General features: G+C 40.1%; 1 protein-coding gene across 2 annotated transcripts; it reads left to right on the top strand.

The window, feature by feature from the left end:
- Window positions 1-423: 423 nt before the first annotated feature.
- Window positions 424-17,583, top strand: HENMT1 (HEN methyltransferase 1). 2 transcript variants are annotated; one of them, XM_060232314.1, is made up of 7 exons: window positions 424-697; window positions 1,808-1,932; window positions 3,617-3,729; window positions 6,949-7,083; window positions 7,846-8,028; window positions 11,537-11,714; window positions 14,722-17,583. In XM_060232314.1, exons 2-7 carry the CDS (start codon window positions 1,816-1,818, stop codon window positions 15,163-15,165), a joined length of 1,170 nt encoding a protein of 389 aa, XP_060088297.1. In that variant the 5' UTR covers window positions 424-697; window positions 1,808-1,815; the 3' UTR covers window positions 15,166-17,583. The 2 variants fall into 2 exon arrangements, with proteins under 2 accessions (XP_060088297.1, XP_060088296.1); XM_060232313.1 differs by lacking the exon at window positions 424-697 and adding an exon at window positions 906-1,010.
- Window positions 17,584-18,707: the final 1,124 nt, after the last annotated feature.

Genomic DNA, 18,707 nt, shown 5'->3' with positions numbered 1-18,707 from the left:
TCCAGTTCCTTGGATCCCATGGGAGAAATACAAAGAAAGCAGCTTTAAGACCAAATAGTGCTAATGTTTTAAGCATGTTTTATTTCAAGGTTGTTTTTTTAAAAAAATCTTTGTATCCTTTATAAAGTTTGCATCTCTGCTACCTAATCTTAAATAGGTACACATATGGCACAGCCTGACATGGCCTGGCCCAGCAAGGTCTCATTTATGTCAGATCTGGCCCTCATAACAAATGAGTTTGACACCCCTGCTCTAGAGGGCAGAGAGCAGTTCCCCTTGGGGTGGGGCAGTCAATGCCTTCAGTTGGTAGTGGGAAGACAGCAAGGGTGGCGGGTACTCGCCCAGAGCCCGTTGTATTTTTCTTCATAACAGCTGCAAGGCACCAAGGAGTACATGAGGTGCGTTGCCTCATTATTGTAGCTTGGCGGGAATAAAAGCTGCAGTGTCAGTCGCTTTGCCACTGCTAGAAAAATAAAAATACAAGTTGTATTATTTTTAGTGGCACCTCTGTCAAGAAAAGACGGCAATCAGATTGTGGCCACGAAGATAGCTGGATAACGCGCCTTTTAAAAGCTTGGAGGAATGGCGGTTGGGAGCGTGGAAAGGAAAAAACCGCCGAACCTCGGGAGCGGATCTTCCTTGCGAGTAGGCTCAATGAGGCTGTAGGACTTCTGACTAAGCAGTGTGGCTTTTTGGGGTGAACCGTAAAGTGCTCGGTTTGGCTCTGCTGCTTTATAGTGGTAGGAGAAGAAGGGCTATCCCCTGTTTCCTAAGAATAAACAAAGCTTTGGCTTCAGAGCGACGGGAACCACAGAGGTCCCATGGCTGGTCGACTAGACTAAGTTTCTGCAGGCAGAATCCCTTAGCGGTAGCGGAAGAAGGGGGAGGAGTCAACGGCCTGCGGGGAGCCGTGGCGTGGAGCTGCGCAGTGAACTGGAGGAAGCAGCCGGTTAGTTGCAATAGTTTTGCTGGTGGGACAGGGAAGCGGCTGCCCGCTGTTAACAATACAGGTGTGAGCAGGAAAGAAATAAGCAAGCCCAAAGGGGCAACTGATTGTAAAGAAACGGGCAAATACCCTTCTGGTAGAAGGGGGGGGGGGGGGTTGGGGGCAGATATTCTGGGTTTGGGAAGGGGTTAGCGGCTAAGATGTATGTGGTGGCGGGGAAGGAAATTGCTGAGATATAGGGAGTTACGAGTTTAAATAATGGGAAGATAGGGTTTTTTTGTTTGTTTTTTAAAAGCTCGTTTTAATGCTTCTTCATGCGTCTCTACGGACTAATTCAAGCCGCTTGTGTTAGTACAATTTCGATACAGCATAGCTACGCTGTAGCTCTTTTTTTTTTAAAAAAAAGTATGCAGTTTATTCAAACGGATCTATTATTTAAAATATGAGGTATCTATAAGTCAATTCCTAGGTTAAAAATGAGTAAAAGTTCAAAAGCAATCATAGCCTAGAAAAGCTGGCTGGCTGGCTGGCTGATGCATATCCACCCACATTCCCAAACGAGTAATAATAAAAAGGTCTTCTGCGAGTCGAAGGAGGTGTGATAAACTTCTTAGGAAATAGAGTTCAATATTGAGAGCACCTCTGTAGAAAAAGTCCTGCTGGCCTCCGTAGTGGCTTGAAAGGGGCCCTGTGGCTGATATTTGGGTTTTGCAGGAGAGGGGTCTGATGCAGGAGTGGTACAGTTTTTCTAGTGGGAGGAGTAAAGTGCTTAATGCATGGGGTGTACTATGTGGTGTGAGCTGGGTCACATTTGGTGTAAACTTAGTATTTAAGAAATATTACTATTCTTTGTGATTTTAGCGTTGATTATGGATGAAAAGCTGAGAAAAGATGAACTTGTAAGGACAATTAAATTTACCCCACCACTATGGAAGCAACGCTACCAGTTCGTTAAAGAATTAGTCAGCAAGCATCAACCTAAAAAGGTTGGTATGTATTTCTTTGGAAAATATTTGTTTATAGTTCAGTGACTTCGGGATTGTGTTTCCTTAGAGGCACAGTCTTGCTGCTGTTCCTGTAGGAATTGTATAGTGGGGAATGGCATGACAGGCAGTAAAAAACTTTGCTTAAACAAGAAACAGTTTTTGCATATTGTCAAGTGTAGGGGTGATTTCTGGTCACTCATAGTGTCTGCTTAAAGACACTATTCCAATATCTAATGTCATGTAATAGTTAAGATAAAGACCAACCAAAATATTACCAAACGTTGTGCAAGCTTCTTGAGTTTTAAGAACTCTTAATCATACTGTTCAGTACAAAAAAGAAGTGTGTGTATGGTGGGGGGGAGAGAATTCTTTTAGGTCACAGTGAAAAGGGACCAAAGTCTGCAGCTTGTTGTCTTAAAATGGAATGGAAGGTGTGTTGTATGCTCAGATGGGTTTGATGCTGCTGGATACAAAACACGTTCAGATTGCACTAAAGGAAATTGTATTCTAAATATTTAAAACTGCAGTCCCTGATAAGATAGCAGAAATAAATTTGGTAATATTTCTTGATGGCTGGAGGGCAAGTAACTACCATAAGCAAAATCCTATTTGAAGATCATTAAAGTGGCTGAATTCAGTATTTCACAAAATAGGCCAAAATTATATGACGGTAGCATGGCTACCTATGATCTGGAGTTCTTTATCAGAACCACCCCCCCTCATTTTTCCAGACTGTGCTTAGAAATGGCAGTATCCTTACTTCCCTGACCTGGATAAACAAGGGCAAGCCTGATCTCATCAGATCTCAGAAGCTAAGTGCTTGGATGGGATATCTCCATGGAATACAGGGATGCCCAAGGCAAGCCCCACTAGGGGTCACCAGAAGTCAACCATGACTTCCAGGTGCACCTGTGCACGCCACACACAAAATACAAAAAAGAAAGAAAACCACCACCATGGGCCGATCCAGATTGTATTCAGCAGACATGCATTTGGGTGGGGTGGGGTGGGGTGGGGGTGGGCAGATTGGAAATGCCTGGATTCCAGAAATATCAACTTAAAAATGTAATTGTTTTGATCTGCTGAGGTTTTGCCAGCAGTAACTAAGCGGCAGTGTAGATATACCGTAATTCTTTTTCCCCCAATGCATTCTATTGATCCATAATGCCTGGCTTGTTTGCACCCAATCTGTAAATTTTCTATTTAAAAAATCTGAATGACAAAATAGATTATTGTGCATTCTACTTACATTAATGTATATAGAACCATTAACCTATCTTCTTACCAGGTGGGAGGGTCATATGGCTAATAGGCTTTCTGAGGTGTATGTAATTTTGCATATTGGAGGGAATGGGGGCCAGTGCATATAACTAATAATGGCCTAGTTGGAAGTTTATGTTTAGATGTAAGCTGTAGTGAGAGGTAGTTATTTTTAAAGTGCTAATGTAGAACAACAGCAATGGAGTTTTTTATTGTATTGCTTCAGGTCTCGTATATTTTTAGTATAGGCAGATCAGTCATGTATTTATTTGTTTTCAACTCTGCACCATTGCACATTGGATTGAGTTGAGATGTTTTTTGATTACTACTTAATAAAACTGTTATCTCAGACTGTGATAACCTGCGACTCACACCCATTTTAAATATAATACTAGAAAACACTATTCCAAATTCTAATTTATAGGTGGCAGACTTGGGATGTGCTGACTGTAAGCTACTGTGGAAGCTGAAATTCTTGAACTGCATTGAAATGCTTGTTGGATTAGATATCAGTGAGGATGTGATGAAGGAAAAAATGTAAGGACAAAAACATTTTCTGTTGTAAAAGAAGTTTTATATTCATTGTCTTCCTCTTGAACCAGATTGGCAAGAACCAAGAATCCTTTCTAAAGTTTCCTGATTGATAGCACCATTCTTAAGGCTTAGAACTGGCAGTGTGTGTACATGTGTGCGGGCAGGGTGAGAGAAGCACCAGAATTTATTGTTCTTCTCAGTCTCTTTTTTTCACAGCCATTAGTCTTTGCTTTAAATTTTGAAAATGCTGATTCAACTAGCTGAGAAGAATTTTAAATATTCAGATGTTGACTCTGGTAACTATCTGCTTGGGTTAAATCACACAGAATATAGTACTTAAAATCATCACTCACTGAAGTATTTTGTTAGTAAGATATCATTAACTTCCATTAAGAAGGGATGAATTACTCCTTGGCTAAGATCCTTTGGTGTTGGTGATGTAATTTAAAGTATGTATGTTTCACTTAAGCAGCTGTTAGAACAGTTGAGGCTTTTCTGGAGAAATACCTTCAATACTTGTGTTCTGGGGGATTGCACAATCTGTTTTAGAGATTAAACACTCTGGAGGCGAAATTTTCTGTCAGTGCAAATGGAGCCACCAGTTCAAAACTTTGACATAAAATAGGGCACACAGGAAGTGGACAAAGCAGTATATTGTGTGATCCCTCGCACTTCGAACATATTCATTCTGCTACATGCTCTCTACAGCAAACTTTTTGGTATGGTGATCTATCCATAACTGGCCCAGGATATTGACATCCTAGGCAAACTATGACCTTGGATAACATCTAGTTTATTATTCCATTTTCTGTAGTAACCAAGTAGACGTTTATGAGAATCCAACGGACATTGCATAAAGGGCACGTGTGTTCCCTATGAACACCAAGCAGGTGGCATTACAAACTACATGACCTTTGCATATGGAGATCCCCTTTAAGATTCTAAGAAACTTGCTCTAGAAACTATCAGAACACATTTTACTTCATTCTCTGTCAATCAAATGTGTATATGTGTGCTGAAGGCAAAATACCAACTACTGTATGCCATGGAAAATTCTGGTTCTAGGGTCAGATCCTGGTTTCAAAAGTAAATGTCAGAGCCTTGCCTCAAATCAAGCACTGGTTGGTTCTTTTAGGAGTCAGTTTACACATGATATTTCTACAGAAATATTATTCTGCATAGGAAATTGGATATACCTACCTTTGATAGTCAGATGTCACATTTGGCTTACTGAGATAGCGCAGTTGATTGGATTAATCATATATGACAGAATGTTCTTTTCTGAAGTATCAGTGCAGGTAAATCACATAAAATGGTTTACTTTTCAAACTCAGTGTGCTGCAAGATACTTAGTGTAATACAAGCTGTGAAAACTCTAGTTTTCATCTAAATTAGAAGAGATTCAGTTCTTTTACTGTTGGGAGAGATCTACCATGCACAGGAGGGTAGATGCTACTTAACCACTGTTTGCTCAAAACCGGTTAACACTGAGCATTATGCAACGTTTAACCACTTTTGGAATGGTTGAAGTTTAGAGTTTGTGTCTGGATTGTAATAAGAGGAAAGATTCAACCAATACATTACTAGTTGCATTATTAGGGAAGTTAGGACGTCTCCATTATAGCAGTCAAATCCATCCATAAACATATCATTTGTGGAGAGAAGATGTTAGAATAGAGTCCTCCATGTGGAGAGTTGACGAGGCTCTCCCTGAGGACAGCCATCTGAGAACAGCCCTCCTCCCATCTCTTCTGCCATCTGAGCTGGAGTAGAGCTTGAGGTGCTTTATAGGAGGGGAGGGGAGCAGGAGAGGTGTGAAGATGGCAGACGGTAGCAAAGAGGTAGCAGTGAGGGGCTTGGGGTGGTACGTCTCCCACAGCAAGTAGAGAGCAGTGGGATGTTGGGGCGGGGGGCAAGAAGTCTGGCTGCTGAAGCCCACGTATACATATGCATCCTCCTCATTTCCTCTTGCTTTTTCACACACAGAACAGCTCCCACCAACTCTCCAGCCTTTCTTCCCTCCTTCCAGCTGTAAAGTTAATAGTTTCCAGAGAGCTATCTCTCTCCCCTTCATTATTGTCAGGAAGGGAGGTGAAAGGCATGTGAGAAATTGACAAGGAGGACAAAGGGAGAAAAAATTATGCAAAAGAAAGGAGTGGCCATTAGAGAAGGGTGGCCTGGAACCTCAGTTTTGGGTCCCAGCCCACAGGCTGGCAAAAACTGATCTATAGCTGGTTCTGTGCTGGTTCTAGGATACCTCATGGCTGTGCTGGGGATATGCCCAGAAATTGTATTGGATTAATTTGATTGTCATTATTTATTTTCTTTATATTTATTACTCCTTTTAGGTTTTTTTCTTTCTGTTCTTAATTGAAAGATGTTGTTGTTTTTCTGTCACCCAGCTGGGATGAAATTCTTGGGACTGTACTCCTCACCCAAGAAATTCTTTGTGCCGAGTGTCAAACAAATATTTATTCATTCATGTGTATCCTGCTTTTTGTTCCCATTGGGGGCGTCCCATTGAAGAAAGTGTCGCTGTGTGACACAGAATGTTGGACTGGATGGGCCATTGGCCTGATCTAACATGGCTTCTCTTATGTTCTTAATGTTATTGTGTTTTTTGTATGTAAAAGAGAAAATATACTTACTGAGATACAGAATACATACAAGTAATTGCAAAACATAGTTTTACAATAAAAGTATTCAATTCAATGTACCTTTTCAAATTTGTTCCACTTTATATTCTTACCTCTTTGAAATGTGCTAAGTATAACCACCTTAAAAATGCCTTAACTTTCTCAGTCTAGTTGGTTTAGTCTAGTACTGATTGAGGATAACATGCCATGTGAAATTGGAAACTGTCCTACACAGCCAACTATTGCATATCCTAAAGCTTGAGTCCACTAAAATATTGATGTGTTAAAGTTTTGAGTCATTATTTCAATATACGGTATATGCTATTGCCAGATTTAAGGAGAATTAGTAAATGTTAAATGTGTGTAGAACATGCATAGCTGACTCACTTATTAATCTAGTTGCCCTTGAACTTTACTGATTTGGGGAGAAATACTAAAATTTAAGTGGTGCTTTGTTCAGGTTCCCCCCCCCCCCTCATTATGTATGTCTACAACTCTTGATGACAATAACCGCAGATGATTCTTGAAGGGTAAAACTTGTCTCCTTGAACATCTTTCCATTACATACACTTATGTTTGGTCTTAGGCATATGTTGTATCCCCTTCCTGGTGACTATCTTCAGCCATCTGAAAGACCCCTGACTGTTATCCTTTATCAGGGTTCAGTTGCTCAGAAAGACCCCTGTATGTTGGGCTTCGATATGGTAACATGTATTGAACTGTGAGTATTCTGATAAAATACCATTATAATGTGAAGGGCTTTTCATATCTCTAGAAAACTGCTTTTTCTTGACTCTTAAGCTTCCACTCATAAATAATGTTGATTTGGTATACTCCTTTTACATGAACTTCTTAGGTTATATTTTACATCATTGCAAAAATCAATGAAGTTCAGAAGGTTAGATTCTACGCACATTCTTGCTGTTTAATGCAGGCACTGTACTTAGGGGGCAAAGGATGCAGAGATGTGGATTGTGAAAGAAGGAGGGTCTACCATTCAAGGAAAATATGGATGTAAGAAATAGGGTATATGCTGATGCTGAGGAGTTGAGCATCTGCTTTGAATGCAGAAGGTCCCAGGTTTGATCCCTGACATGTCCAGTTAAAAGGATCAGGTAGTATGTGATACTAAAGCTCTTTCCATGAGACCTGTAGGCAATACTGACCTTTATTGACTCACTATGAGGTAGCTTTATGTGATTTCTTCTCACTCTCCTGCATCTCCAGTGATCAGTATTGTGTATTAAGTAGTTTCATATGTTCATGATAGAAAGTGTAGATGATGTATTAACTTTATATGCTCATGTTCATGATAGAAGCAGATCATGCATTAACTGTATATGCTCAGCAAGTATTCTTATATCAACTCAAAATAACTACTTCTGTGTGGTTTAATTGCATTATTAAAGATTATACTCAGTCGTTCAGGAAGATAAAAAGATCTGGCTGGATTTCAAGGTGCTTTGTTAACTTATACTTTCAGAATAGAACACCTGGAGGCAAAAGAGTTGGAGAAATTTCCAGAGGTGGTATTTGGTTTTATGTCTCCAGCTATGATTGTAATTAGCACACCAAACTCAGAATTTAATCCTTTGCTTCCAACTGTAACATTATTCAGACATCCGGACCATAAATTTGAATGGAATCGAGAACAATTTCAAAACTGGTAAGTTTATTGTACAAAATTTAATAAAGCTTCTGGCTTCCAGAAAGGAGGGCTAATGTTTTGGTCAATTGACCAGTTAAATAGGTCAGTTAATGACCAAATTGACCATGTGCAAAATAATTTCTCAAGACAATGCCTTTCTGAAGGTGTCAACTTTTCTATCTTTTTCTGTTCCCTTGTGGTGTCATTTGTTACCAAGGACAGAATTGGTGGCTGTTTACCTCCTAGCTTTAAGAAGCAAAAACTTTTTCTGGCCACCTGCTATAACTGCAGATATCTCAAAACAGATGTGTTAAGTATTGCTTTTACTTCACTTCTACTTTAAATTATTAAACTCTAGGCCCATTGTGATATACAAGAGAAAGGCTAAATATAAGTTTCTTTCAACTGCTCACATGTATAGAAGGCTTACCTAGCATTCTTAGAAATGGTAGCAGTTCTTTACAAGTTGATGTATCTGATTCTGCCTAAAATTTCTACAGAAGGAAGGACTTCCATCCATTAACATGCAGCTTCCCTAATTGCTTTATTCTGCTGCATCCCAAACTCCCCCCCCCCACTGCTCCAGAGGAATTGTGATCCCTAGAAATAATTTAAGGTAGATTAATAGGTCTGCCACCAGAGGGTGGGAATTGCTGAAACTTGTAATTTTAGGTGCCTTGTGATAACCTAGATTGTAGGAAAAGAGCCATGTAAAGGCACTCCCACCATCTCAGACCCATTGTACAGATGCCAAAAGGCCAGGGAAGATGTAGTTGTGATCAGACTTAGAGGAAATAAATTCTCAGGTACTACTATTAAAATGCAGAGTGAGTTTTCTAGGTACCCTCTGTAAGAAGATTAATCTTAAAGGCAAATATCCTGGCTCATTGCAATCATTTCAGATTCTGGCCACAAAAATAAGAGTAGACATTTGTAACTGAGCAGGACAAAGCAATATTGTCTTTAAACTCTGTTTAATTCTTTTGTCCATCACATATCGGAGAGAACAATCTAATATCCTTTTTGAATTAATTAATTATAATGACTGAATTCATCTGTACCTGTCACAGTCAGCTTTTGCCCCAAACATATACTAGTAAACAAAATGTGTTCCTTTGAAATCTGAAGTTCCTAAATTTAAGCTGACTGCAAAAACTATCATAGGACCCCCTCCCCCCCCACACACACACTGAGGAAAATTACTGTAGGTTATATAAGGTTTGGGATTTAACCATATATACTTCAGTTAAAGTTTTTCATCTAAGCCTACCTCCACCATTTAGGAGACAATGTCAACTCTTCAGGACTGGTGGGTGTGGCTTACCTTCTCCCTTTCACCTTAATCGCTCCCTTTTTCTCTCACTCTCACCACATTCCCCACACTCTTCCTCCCTTATTGCTTTGACATGGAGTCTCTTTTTGTCTCTTGCAAAGCCCCTTGTTGGTTCTCTGATTCCCATCAGCCCGCTCCATGTTTGTCCATGTTTCTAGCATAACTCTCCCTCACAGATCCTCAAGTTTCCTTGATTATCTTTTCAGTCTTTCCCTCTCTCATCTAGTGCTTCTTCCTGTATCTTTCAGACACCCAACTCTCTTGGGCTAGCCAAGAGTGAAACATAGTTTGGCATCTTACCTACCAAAGATTTTAGTAATTGTTTGATCAGGGCTTGCCAAAATTGGCATTTCAACCAATGTTTTGATTGCCAACTGCTCTTTAAATGCCTTCAGTCTAGTCATTTCTTAACCTTTTTAGCGGAATTGTCTCATTCTTTTTTATGGGGAAGATGCCACATCAGTCTGCAATACATCAGTCTGCAATACATGTGTACAAAGACATGGGTTCCATAATGCCCAGAGCTGGAGATGGTCACACATGTACTTCCCCTAGTCCCTGGCATCAAGGGTGTAGCCAGGATTTTCTAGGTCAGGGAGTTTTTTAAAAATTCAGGGGGTGCCGGCTGCAAGAAGCACGGAGAACCACCATATCTTGTTTTCTCCTTTTGCTTGACTGAAGAGGGGAAAGAGAGGTGCAAGAAGCAGGGAGAATGCTGCCACCTCTTGCTCTTCCATCTTGCTCAGCTGAGCAGGAGTGGAGGGAGAGACGTGGGGCTAGTTGGGGGGGCCTCTGCTACAAGTCGGACTCCCAGAAGCCCCCTGTAATTACTGGCTTGCCTGGTATAAATATCAGATTTCTTAATGATTTACATTTATGGTAGTTTGAATAAAATTAATGATTTAAAAATACTTGACCAGTCCACTGATGAAATGACTACTCAGTTAGCCATCCCTAGTAAAAAGCAGTAAAATATTTTAGAAATTGTTGCTTTGTGTGATTAATATGAAATGCTGCCTTACATTTTGGCAGTGTGATAAATTCTGATATGTTACACAGATAATTATGCAACACAGACCTTAGAAGACCTCATTTCATAGCTTACTGACAGCATTTAATTTCTCAAACCCTTGCCTTTTTTCTTGCTCACTGGCTGATAAAAACAAGTCAGCTGTGCATCCTGGAGACAGGGCCGGCACATGGGAGTTGCCAAGTAGGCGGTGGCTTAGGGTGCCACAAGGCGCACCCTCTCCTCATGCGCAGCATGTGCGCTCCTTGGAGCCTGCCTTCTCCGCAGGCTCCATGGACCATCGATGCTGCCTGGCTGCTTTTGTGTTCCCTGGATCTGTTACAGACCTTGGAACACGAAAGCAGCTGCCCCTTGACCCTGTGCAGTCTTTCTGAATCTTGGGAAGCCTGGGCGAGATGGAGGGGCATGGCAGTGAATGTGCTCAGAGCCTGGCTCTGAGCACGCCCACTGCCAGATCTCGCCAAGCCACCGGATCTTGCTGAGGCTTCTCAAGGGTGGGGAGCGGGGATCTGCCTGGAGCTGGGAATAATTTGTAGTGCTTGCCTTTTCCAAATATGGGTCTTAGAATAAGGAGTGGAAGCTTGCAGGACCAGCCACATTCAGCCTAACCTGCGTCACTGGATTGTTGAGAGGAAGAAAGAACTACATAAGCCACTTTGGATCCCTGTTGCAAAGAAAGGCAGAGTATAAATGAATACCTAATCACCATTATGTGTTGATATTGGTCCTTTGGTGTTTTCTCAGCTGTCTTGCCTATATGGATGGTGAGGGGGGAACCACCTGCTTACAGTAACCACCTGCTTACTGTATGTAGTTTCTAGTCACTGCCACAACCATATCTTCCACTGTCTCATCAATACAGGCAAGAAAGCAAACAATTGCCTCTTCTACCAGAGCTGCTTGGGCTTTCTTGTGTTCTTGCCGGGCTTTGCTAAGGCATAGTGGCTGGGAGTTGCTCATGATGCTTGTGATGTCAGGGGTTTTCCAGTAGCTTTACTTGCATTGACCCCATTTATTCTAGCACTTGCTTTTTATGATAATTTAATAAACATGAACAGACAATAGTATACTAGCACAACTAAGGCATTCTTGATAAGCAAGCTAGGTTTGTTTGGACAGCGTCATTGTTTTAACTGTTTGGATGCTTTTGTCAAAAAACACAGGGCTTTTGATGTTGCTACTCGCTATGACTACACAGTAGAGTTCACTGGATTAGGAGCCCCGCCACCTGAAAAAGATGATGTTGGATTTTGTACACAAATAGGTTTATTTGTGAGAAAGAACCTAAAGAACGGAGAACCTGAGACAGCTGAGAAATACAAAGAACATGTTTATAAAACTGTAAGTTTATATTCTGCATAATACAGGGAGGAATAAATTCAATAGAATTGGTAGAAGATACAAGAAATAAAATTCTTGGGATTATGCTTTGTTGATGCCAAAAGGCCTTACGGCTGACCAGTCACTCAAAGTTAAAAAAAAATTACTAGGAAGGAAGTTTTCATTGATTTGTTGAACATTACTTCCAAATAAAAGTGTTTACAGTCAATGAGCCAATAGTATGGAGAGGTACTTGGGGATTTAAAATGATAGCCAGTGTCTTAAGAATAGTTTTTGCACTTCATTTTGGTCATCTAAAATATTGGCTACCTGGTGGATTGATTTGAATCCTGACCAAATGTGGATTATAAATAAGTTATTTAAATGTTCTATTTATTATTCACATCCTGAATAAAAACTGAACACTAATTTATTGTTATTATTATAACATATCAATTTACAATTCATTAGAACTTTTATAGCCCTGACCTGGATAGCCCAGGCTAGCCTGATCTGATCTTGAAAGCAACCAGGGCTGACCTTGGTTAGGAGTTGGATGGGAGACCACCAAGGACATCCAGGGTTGCTACATAGAGGCAGGCAGCGGCAAACCACATCTGAATGTCTCTTGCCTTGAAAAACTTACGGAGTTGCTCTAAGTGAGCTGTGACTTTGTGACACCTTAGACACAGATACACAGAGCCCTTATACACAGAGCCAAAAGTCATACTAGAAATGTTTTTAAATATTTACAATTTTTCCATATTTTAGAAGTGGAATATGCTGGAAGTGCTAGAGCTATCACCTGCAAGTTGGTAACAACCCAGCCGAAGTCTCTGCATGGTTTTACCTAATGGTTTGATGTAGATGTTAAAGAGGTAGGGGGGAAAAGATGGAACCTTGTGGGTACTTCAGTCAGGGGGCCAAACAGTAGTCCTCTAGCACCACTGTCACACTTTTAACTCTTCCAGGTAGCACTGATACCACTTAAAACGATGCAGTCCCAGTCCCAACCTCAAAATGTCCACCAGGGTACCAGTATTTATGGACATCTAATCCTGGTTCCATTATTACAAAGATGGGAAGAAAATGTTCTGCAAGGCACACTACTTTGATAACAGATAGAAGCCTTCAGACTGGTGGTCAGCAGTTATTGAGTGGACAACACTGTACATGAATTGTAGTTTTAGTATGATGACAACTGTAGGATAGGATAATTGTGTCACTTAGCTTACATTTATTTTTTGTGTCCTTCAACATTACTTGAAACAGTAAAGTAGTAAAGCCATTGCTACAAGCTATTGTGCTAACCATTGTGGAGGGCCACAGGCCACTGCCCTCAGGTGTTAGCTATTGACTGGCCCTGTGCTTGAATGAGCCTGGGTGCTGTCTTTTTGGGGGGTCTTACTGACCAGAAACCTTGTCTTGGACTTTGAAGCTTGGAACCCTGATGAGCACAATCTGCTGCAGGTCAAATGATGTGATAAAGCAGAATACAACATCTTAGACAGAATTTATTCTTGCTGATCTTCTATATCATAATCTTGTATTTCTTGGAATGAATCTTGTAATGTTTCTAACTGAATGAGAATAGTCTCCTTCTGATCCTAATTAAAATGGACTCTGGACTGCAGACACCAATGAAGGTTTTTTTTAGCCAGTTAGCCTTCACAGACCTCTGCCAGGTTCTCTCAGTTATTCCCCAAACTGGTAAATTTTATAATCCAGAAATACATTTCACTGTATGCATGTGTCACACAGATTTTTTATCAAATTGACCTTCGGATGAGCAGAATGCCTCCTCTTGGCTACTATGTCACATGAAAGGTATGTGGCCATATGCAGGCCTCTTCAGTATCCAGCTACACAGCTTTGGACAACAGTACCTGTCGGAGTGCCACTTCCAACCTCAGTCTCCCTGGACACTATTTTGAACCTCTGCAGCCTTCCTCTGGGTGGCAACTAGGGGAAGGGCCTTTTCGGTGGTTGCACCCCATCTTTGGAACAATCTCCCTGCTGTGGCCTGCCTGGTGATAAATTTGCCATCTTTATGGTGCCAGGTTAAAGACAGCCCTGTTTGCAGAGGCCTTTGAAGACTTCCCTGCTTAAGCAGGGGTCTGATACAATTAGCCAGGGGTTCTCCCCCCCCCCCCGTTTCACTTTGGGGCAACCTTTTGGGATCAAGTCTACTATTTTTTAATGTTTGTTATCTTAAATAATTTTTTAATGTTTTTTTGTATTGTTTATTTGTAAAGTGCTCAGAGCTTTGGCTTTGGGCAGTATAGGAATGAAATTAATAATTTTAAAAATTAGGCAGTTTTTAATGAAGTGACAATTTTATTCTTATCTCTGGTAACTATTGAGTCTACTGACAGATTGCAGAAGCATTACCTAGATTTAACATGAAGATTTAGTTCTGTAGCTTTATAGAGAGTAATGAATCCACACTGTTATGGAGGTTTGTTTGGTGACCTTTGGCCAGTCACTCTCCCTTATCCTCACCTATCTCACAGAGTGGTTGTTGTGAGGATAAAACAGAGGTGGGAATGATGGAGGGGGGTGGGGAAGTAGAATATAAACATCTCAAGAAGGCTGGATCATGACCCGAGCAAAATTGGCAGCAGGTAGGATTATGGTAGTGATGGTCTTGTCAGAAAACCATAGGTTTGTAGGCCATTCTCTGCAGGAGCTGTAGAAAGAAGGTAAATGAGTCTTTCTCTGCTACTTGCTTTTATGTTTGTTTAAAAGCAATTGTCTCTTTTTAGCTTGGTGGTGATTTGAAACTATGATTCATAATTTGAACATAAGAGAAGCCATGTTGGATCAGGCCAGTGGCCCATCCAGTCCAGCACTCTGTGTCACACATTGGCCACACACACACACACACTGTGGCTAATAGCCACTGATGGACCTCATAAGAACATAGAATACTGTGCATGAATAGTAATTTTTCTGTATGTGAAGGTCTTTGAATCCTTGAAATGAGCTCATTAAGTATATGTAATTGTTTTCTTTACATGTTAAAAAGATTTTCAAAGCAGTATATCCAAGCCTTAAAGATGAAAAGTATTTGCAAGCTGCGGTGGTCAATGAAGTTGTGCGGACATCACAAATAATTGCAAGAAGACTATTGGACAATAGAAAACCCAAATACAAGAAAGTGTGTGATAGTGTTGAAACTGACTGTCCATTCCTGACAACTTGTTTCCTGAAAGATGTCGAAGATCCTTCTTTAACCAAAGCTGACAATCCACATATAGAATCATTCATTAGTGGACAAACTGTCTACGTTCCTCTGGCAAAAATCTTTTCTGTTCCCAAAGTGAAGCAACTGTGTGGCACTTTTGAAACACTAAACAAACTTATCACTGGTAAAGTTGCACTGAGCAATGATGGATCTGCACTGCTGATTGATATAGAGTATGAAAACGAAGAGCTGGAGAATGAGCAGCTTCTTCCTGCTAGCAAATAATGAAGAAATCAGAGATTGATGCTTCTATGCATGAATAGAAATTAATACCAAAAACATGTTTTATGGCAGTTTTACAAGTTAAAATAGCCCCCTTATTTAGTGTACATAATGAAACCTCATATGGCATCTAAAAGTTCTACAAGTTTTCAATGTAGATATGTCTGGTAACAGTGAAATAAGATATTTTGCTATAAATAATGAGGATGAATGGTTCTGTAGGACAAATAATACAACAGGATGTATTTCTTGGAAATATTTAAATTGTTAATGGTTATCCTCTAATGGGTTGCTACTATGTAGGAAAAAAATAATTTTGTTTAAACTAGGAACCAATATTTCTTATATTTCTCACATACAAACCTATAAAGAGCATGACTTCCATGCTTTTGCTTTGTCAAGATGAAACCAAGACTAGGCAGCAAGCCCTGCTCCTTACATGCCCAGTCCCAAAGCTTAGTCTGACAGACCTTTTCCAGCCACTGAAAGGACTGACACAGCCTCTTATGATTTTGGGAAACCAGGTTTGTTTTGAACTGTGAACCTTCCCCTCAGTTATAAGGTGTTCTTAGTTTAGCAGGTATAAAGGCTTTGGATTCATTACCCTCAGGCAGGTTTTGTGGGGAGCAAGAAGAGCATGGAGGTCACTGATGCAGTTGTATGCAAGTAACAAAAGAGTAGTTATTAACAGATTGGTTTTAAAGAACGGACCAGCAGCACAGGATTCCAGGCAGTCATCTGACTGAGGCATGTAAGTTTAGATTAATTATGGTTTACAAGTAAGGTTTGAATTCTCTTTAATAGGTTTTCACTGACAAGCTATTAGGTTTGAGCCTTTCACACACGCAGATTCCATCCACACCAGCCTTCCCTTTCCCAGGCTTCAAGCTAAACAGTATGAGGTCCACTCATCACCAGAGAAAGGCCTCATAACCATCTACTCTGTGCTCCCAGAGGTAGAACCAAACTCTGCCATGATACCAAGCAGAGCTACCCTTGCAGTACTTCACATATGTAGCTTCTGCACATAACAGTCATCATGTTCTGTCCCTGTACCAGTGAAGTTGTCCTTATGCATGGATTTTCTGTGTTTGGAGAAATACTGTCTGAAATGAGAGAAAACCTTAAACATAAAAGCAAAACCAGTCCTGTGCTATCACTTTCTACCAGGAGGTGGCATTTTTTCCCACAGAAGTTGTACGGTATATTTTGTGTCCAGTTTAGCAGGGTGTTGGGAGGGGAAAATAAATTTTATAAAGGTTCCTGCAGCAGCCAACCTGCAGCAGCAGCTTGTACCTAGGGTAGCCATATTCCCACTACTTAGTAAAAAAAAAAATCAGTGTGTGATTAGTACATACCTACTGCCCATATAAATAATTTGAATTAATTTGGTGTCCTGTAGGCATCTGTACCTTATACAAGACCATTGTGCACAGTATATGAAAAAGGTGGCTATTTTAGATGGGAGAAAAACCACTTTTTCCATATACACAAGAGCATATAACGAGATGTGCACCAGGGGAAAAATGCATTTGTTAAAAATTCTGACATTATTATTCCCTTTGGAGAACCTGGGGGCTGCAGTGGCCTTTTTAAAACAAAGGACACTAAACACAGCAGAATTGGTGATGCGTGCCCCCTAAAGACCCCCGAAGTAATTGTACCGGTTCTATGGACCCCCAAAGGAGGAGCCTCCAACAATCTTCCATTGTTTTCTATGTGGAAAAAAAATATCGTTTTCTCTGGAACTAAGAATAGCCAAACACACAAGAGCAAGCAACCAGTAGCTGAAGGTCTCCCAATGCAAACCACCAGCAAGCCCAGTAGAACCAACATCAAACCAGATAATCTTAGCAGAATCTCATTCAATGTCAAACAAGAGAATCCACCCAAACAAACCGAAGCAAGGGGAGGGACATTATTTCCAGCCTAACAGAACTCAAACCACAAAAGCCAAGTAGAACTAAGAGCCAGTGTGGTAGCACAAGGCCAAGAGGATGGCTGTCAAGCCAGAAAATCCAAAACTCCCCCTATTGATCTTATTTGCCTTTGAGCACTGCCTCCCTCCTTCCAGGAAACCTGCAAAAGAACAAAAACTGATGTTTGGACCTTTAAAATGCTGGCCTGCATATTCCCAAATATTTGGGATTTGAGGAAAGATTGCTGAGATTTCCGAATATTGATCTGGATTCCAAGTAGCTTGGAAAAATACTGACATTTTTTGGATATAAGTTTGGATCAGATATATCAAAGTCTACTGCTGGGGAAAAATAAAACATTCTCATGTAACAGGAACAGCACAGTATTGAGGGAAGATGTTTTCCCTGTGTTCCTGCTCAAGGAATAGAGATCAACCATGTATTTGGGCTTAATGCAATGAACATGTAAAAGATGAAAGAATAAAATGAGCTGTGCACTAAATCCATTGTGTGGATGAAAGCTATACATTAGTGCATTATGAGTTTCCTACCACTTTGCAATGCAGTATTTCCCTTTGCAGTAGTACTGCAACAACTTCCTCCTTGAACAAGTGATCCACTACCCTGCTTCTGTTACATTGACATCTTGCAGATTTTAATTCAATTGCAGTTCTGTTTCTTCCTGGAGTCTTTGAAATTACTACTGTGTGGTAGAGGAATAAGTATTGTGGGGAAAGATACAAGAATAAGAAAAGCACAGGTGCTCTGGATGTAGCAGGAATTTAAGTACTGCTTTTTAATTTTTTTAATGGCTAGCAGCTCCTGGTTTGTATAGTTCAGTTCTGCCAGTCTGGTAATATTACTAAGTAATCTAGGTAATGCATTATACATATGTGACAAGATTAAAAATTTAGTTCCTATCTTAAATATTATATATTAGTGTAACAAATGACATAATTTTCTAGTGTAGCACTTTCCATAGTTGCATGAAATAAAGAGTAATAGAGATGCACACACAGTACTAACTTAAGATAACTTTCAGAAATTAGCTTTTATGTGAGAGGGGAGAATGAGGAGGAAAACTTTTGAAGGTATAGTGTTTTAATTATTGTTTCCCTCCCTTCCCAATAAAATGCACTGTTTATGAAGGATTCACAGAAAGCTGTATCAAAATAGAATGGCTTTAGACTGTCGACGTGTGGCAAATCACATACAATAATCTGAAGGCAACAAAGATGACCAAACTTCGGGGTCCAACATAAACCTTACAAGATGGCACTTTTATACTCCTTAATTACTTTAGCATTCAAATCAGACCAAGTTATATAATTATTCCAATGTAGATGAAAGAAAAGCTAAAGTATTTAGATAATAGGTAATTTCCAAAGATCAGGAATTAAATATTTTGGTGTCTATACAGACTGGTATCATACCTGTTTTGCTCCATGATTTTCTGGCCATCAAAGGCAAATTGGTGAAAATACTGGTGTACAGGTTTCAATTCAAATGTGCCCAATATGTGCTACTTTTGTATTTGGCTGATAGAAATAGATTTAAAAAAAACATACAGGCTAGTCCTAGCTCAGCATGAGAAGTCACCATGGAATTTAATGCCACATTTCTGTT

The sequence above is a fragment of the Heteronotia binoei genome, chromosome 2 (genome assembly GCF_032191835.1).
Source record: "Heteronotia binoei isolate CCM8104 ecotype False Entrance Well chromosome 2, APGP_CSIRO_Hbin_v1, whole genome shotgun sequence".
NCBI classification, from domain to species: Eukaryota; Metazoa; Chordata; class Lepidosauria; order Squamata; family Gekkonidae; genus Heteronotia; species Heteronotia binoei.
The sequence above is the reverse complement of the archived record's forward strand: the minus strand, read 5'-3'. Positions and strand labels throughout refer to the sequence as shown.

Excerpts from the sequence above, each read along its gene's own strand:
- HENMT1 (XM_060232314.1), top strand. The coding sequence starts at position 1,816 with ATGGATGAAAAGCTGAGAAAAGATGAACTTGTAAGGACAATTAAATTT. Across the intron at positions 1,933-3,616 it reads GCAAGCATCAACCTAAAAAG|GTGGCAGACTTGGGATGTGC; the intron begins GTTGGTATGTAT and ends TCTAATTTATAG. Across the intron at positions 3,730-6,948 it reads GATGTGATGAAGGAAAAAAT|GCATATGTTGTATCCCCTTC; the intron begins GTAAGGACAAAA and ends GTTTGGTCTTAG.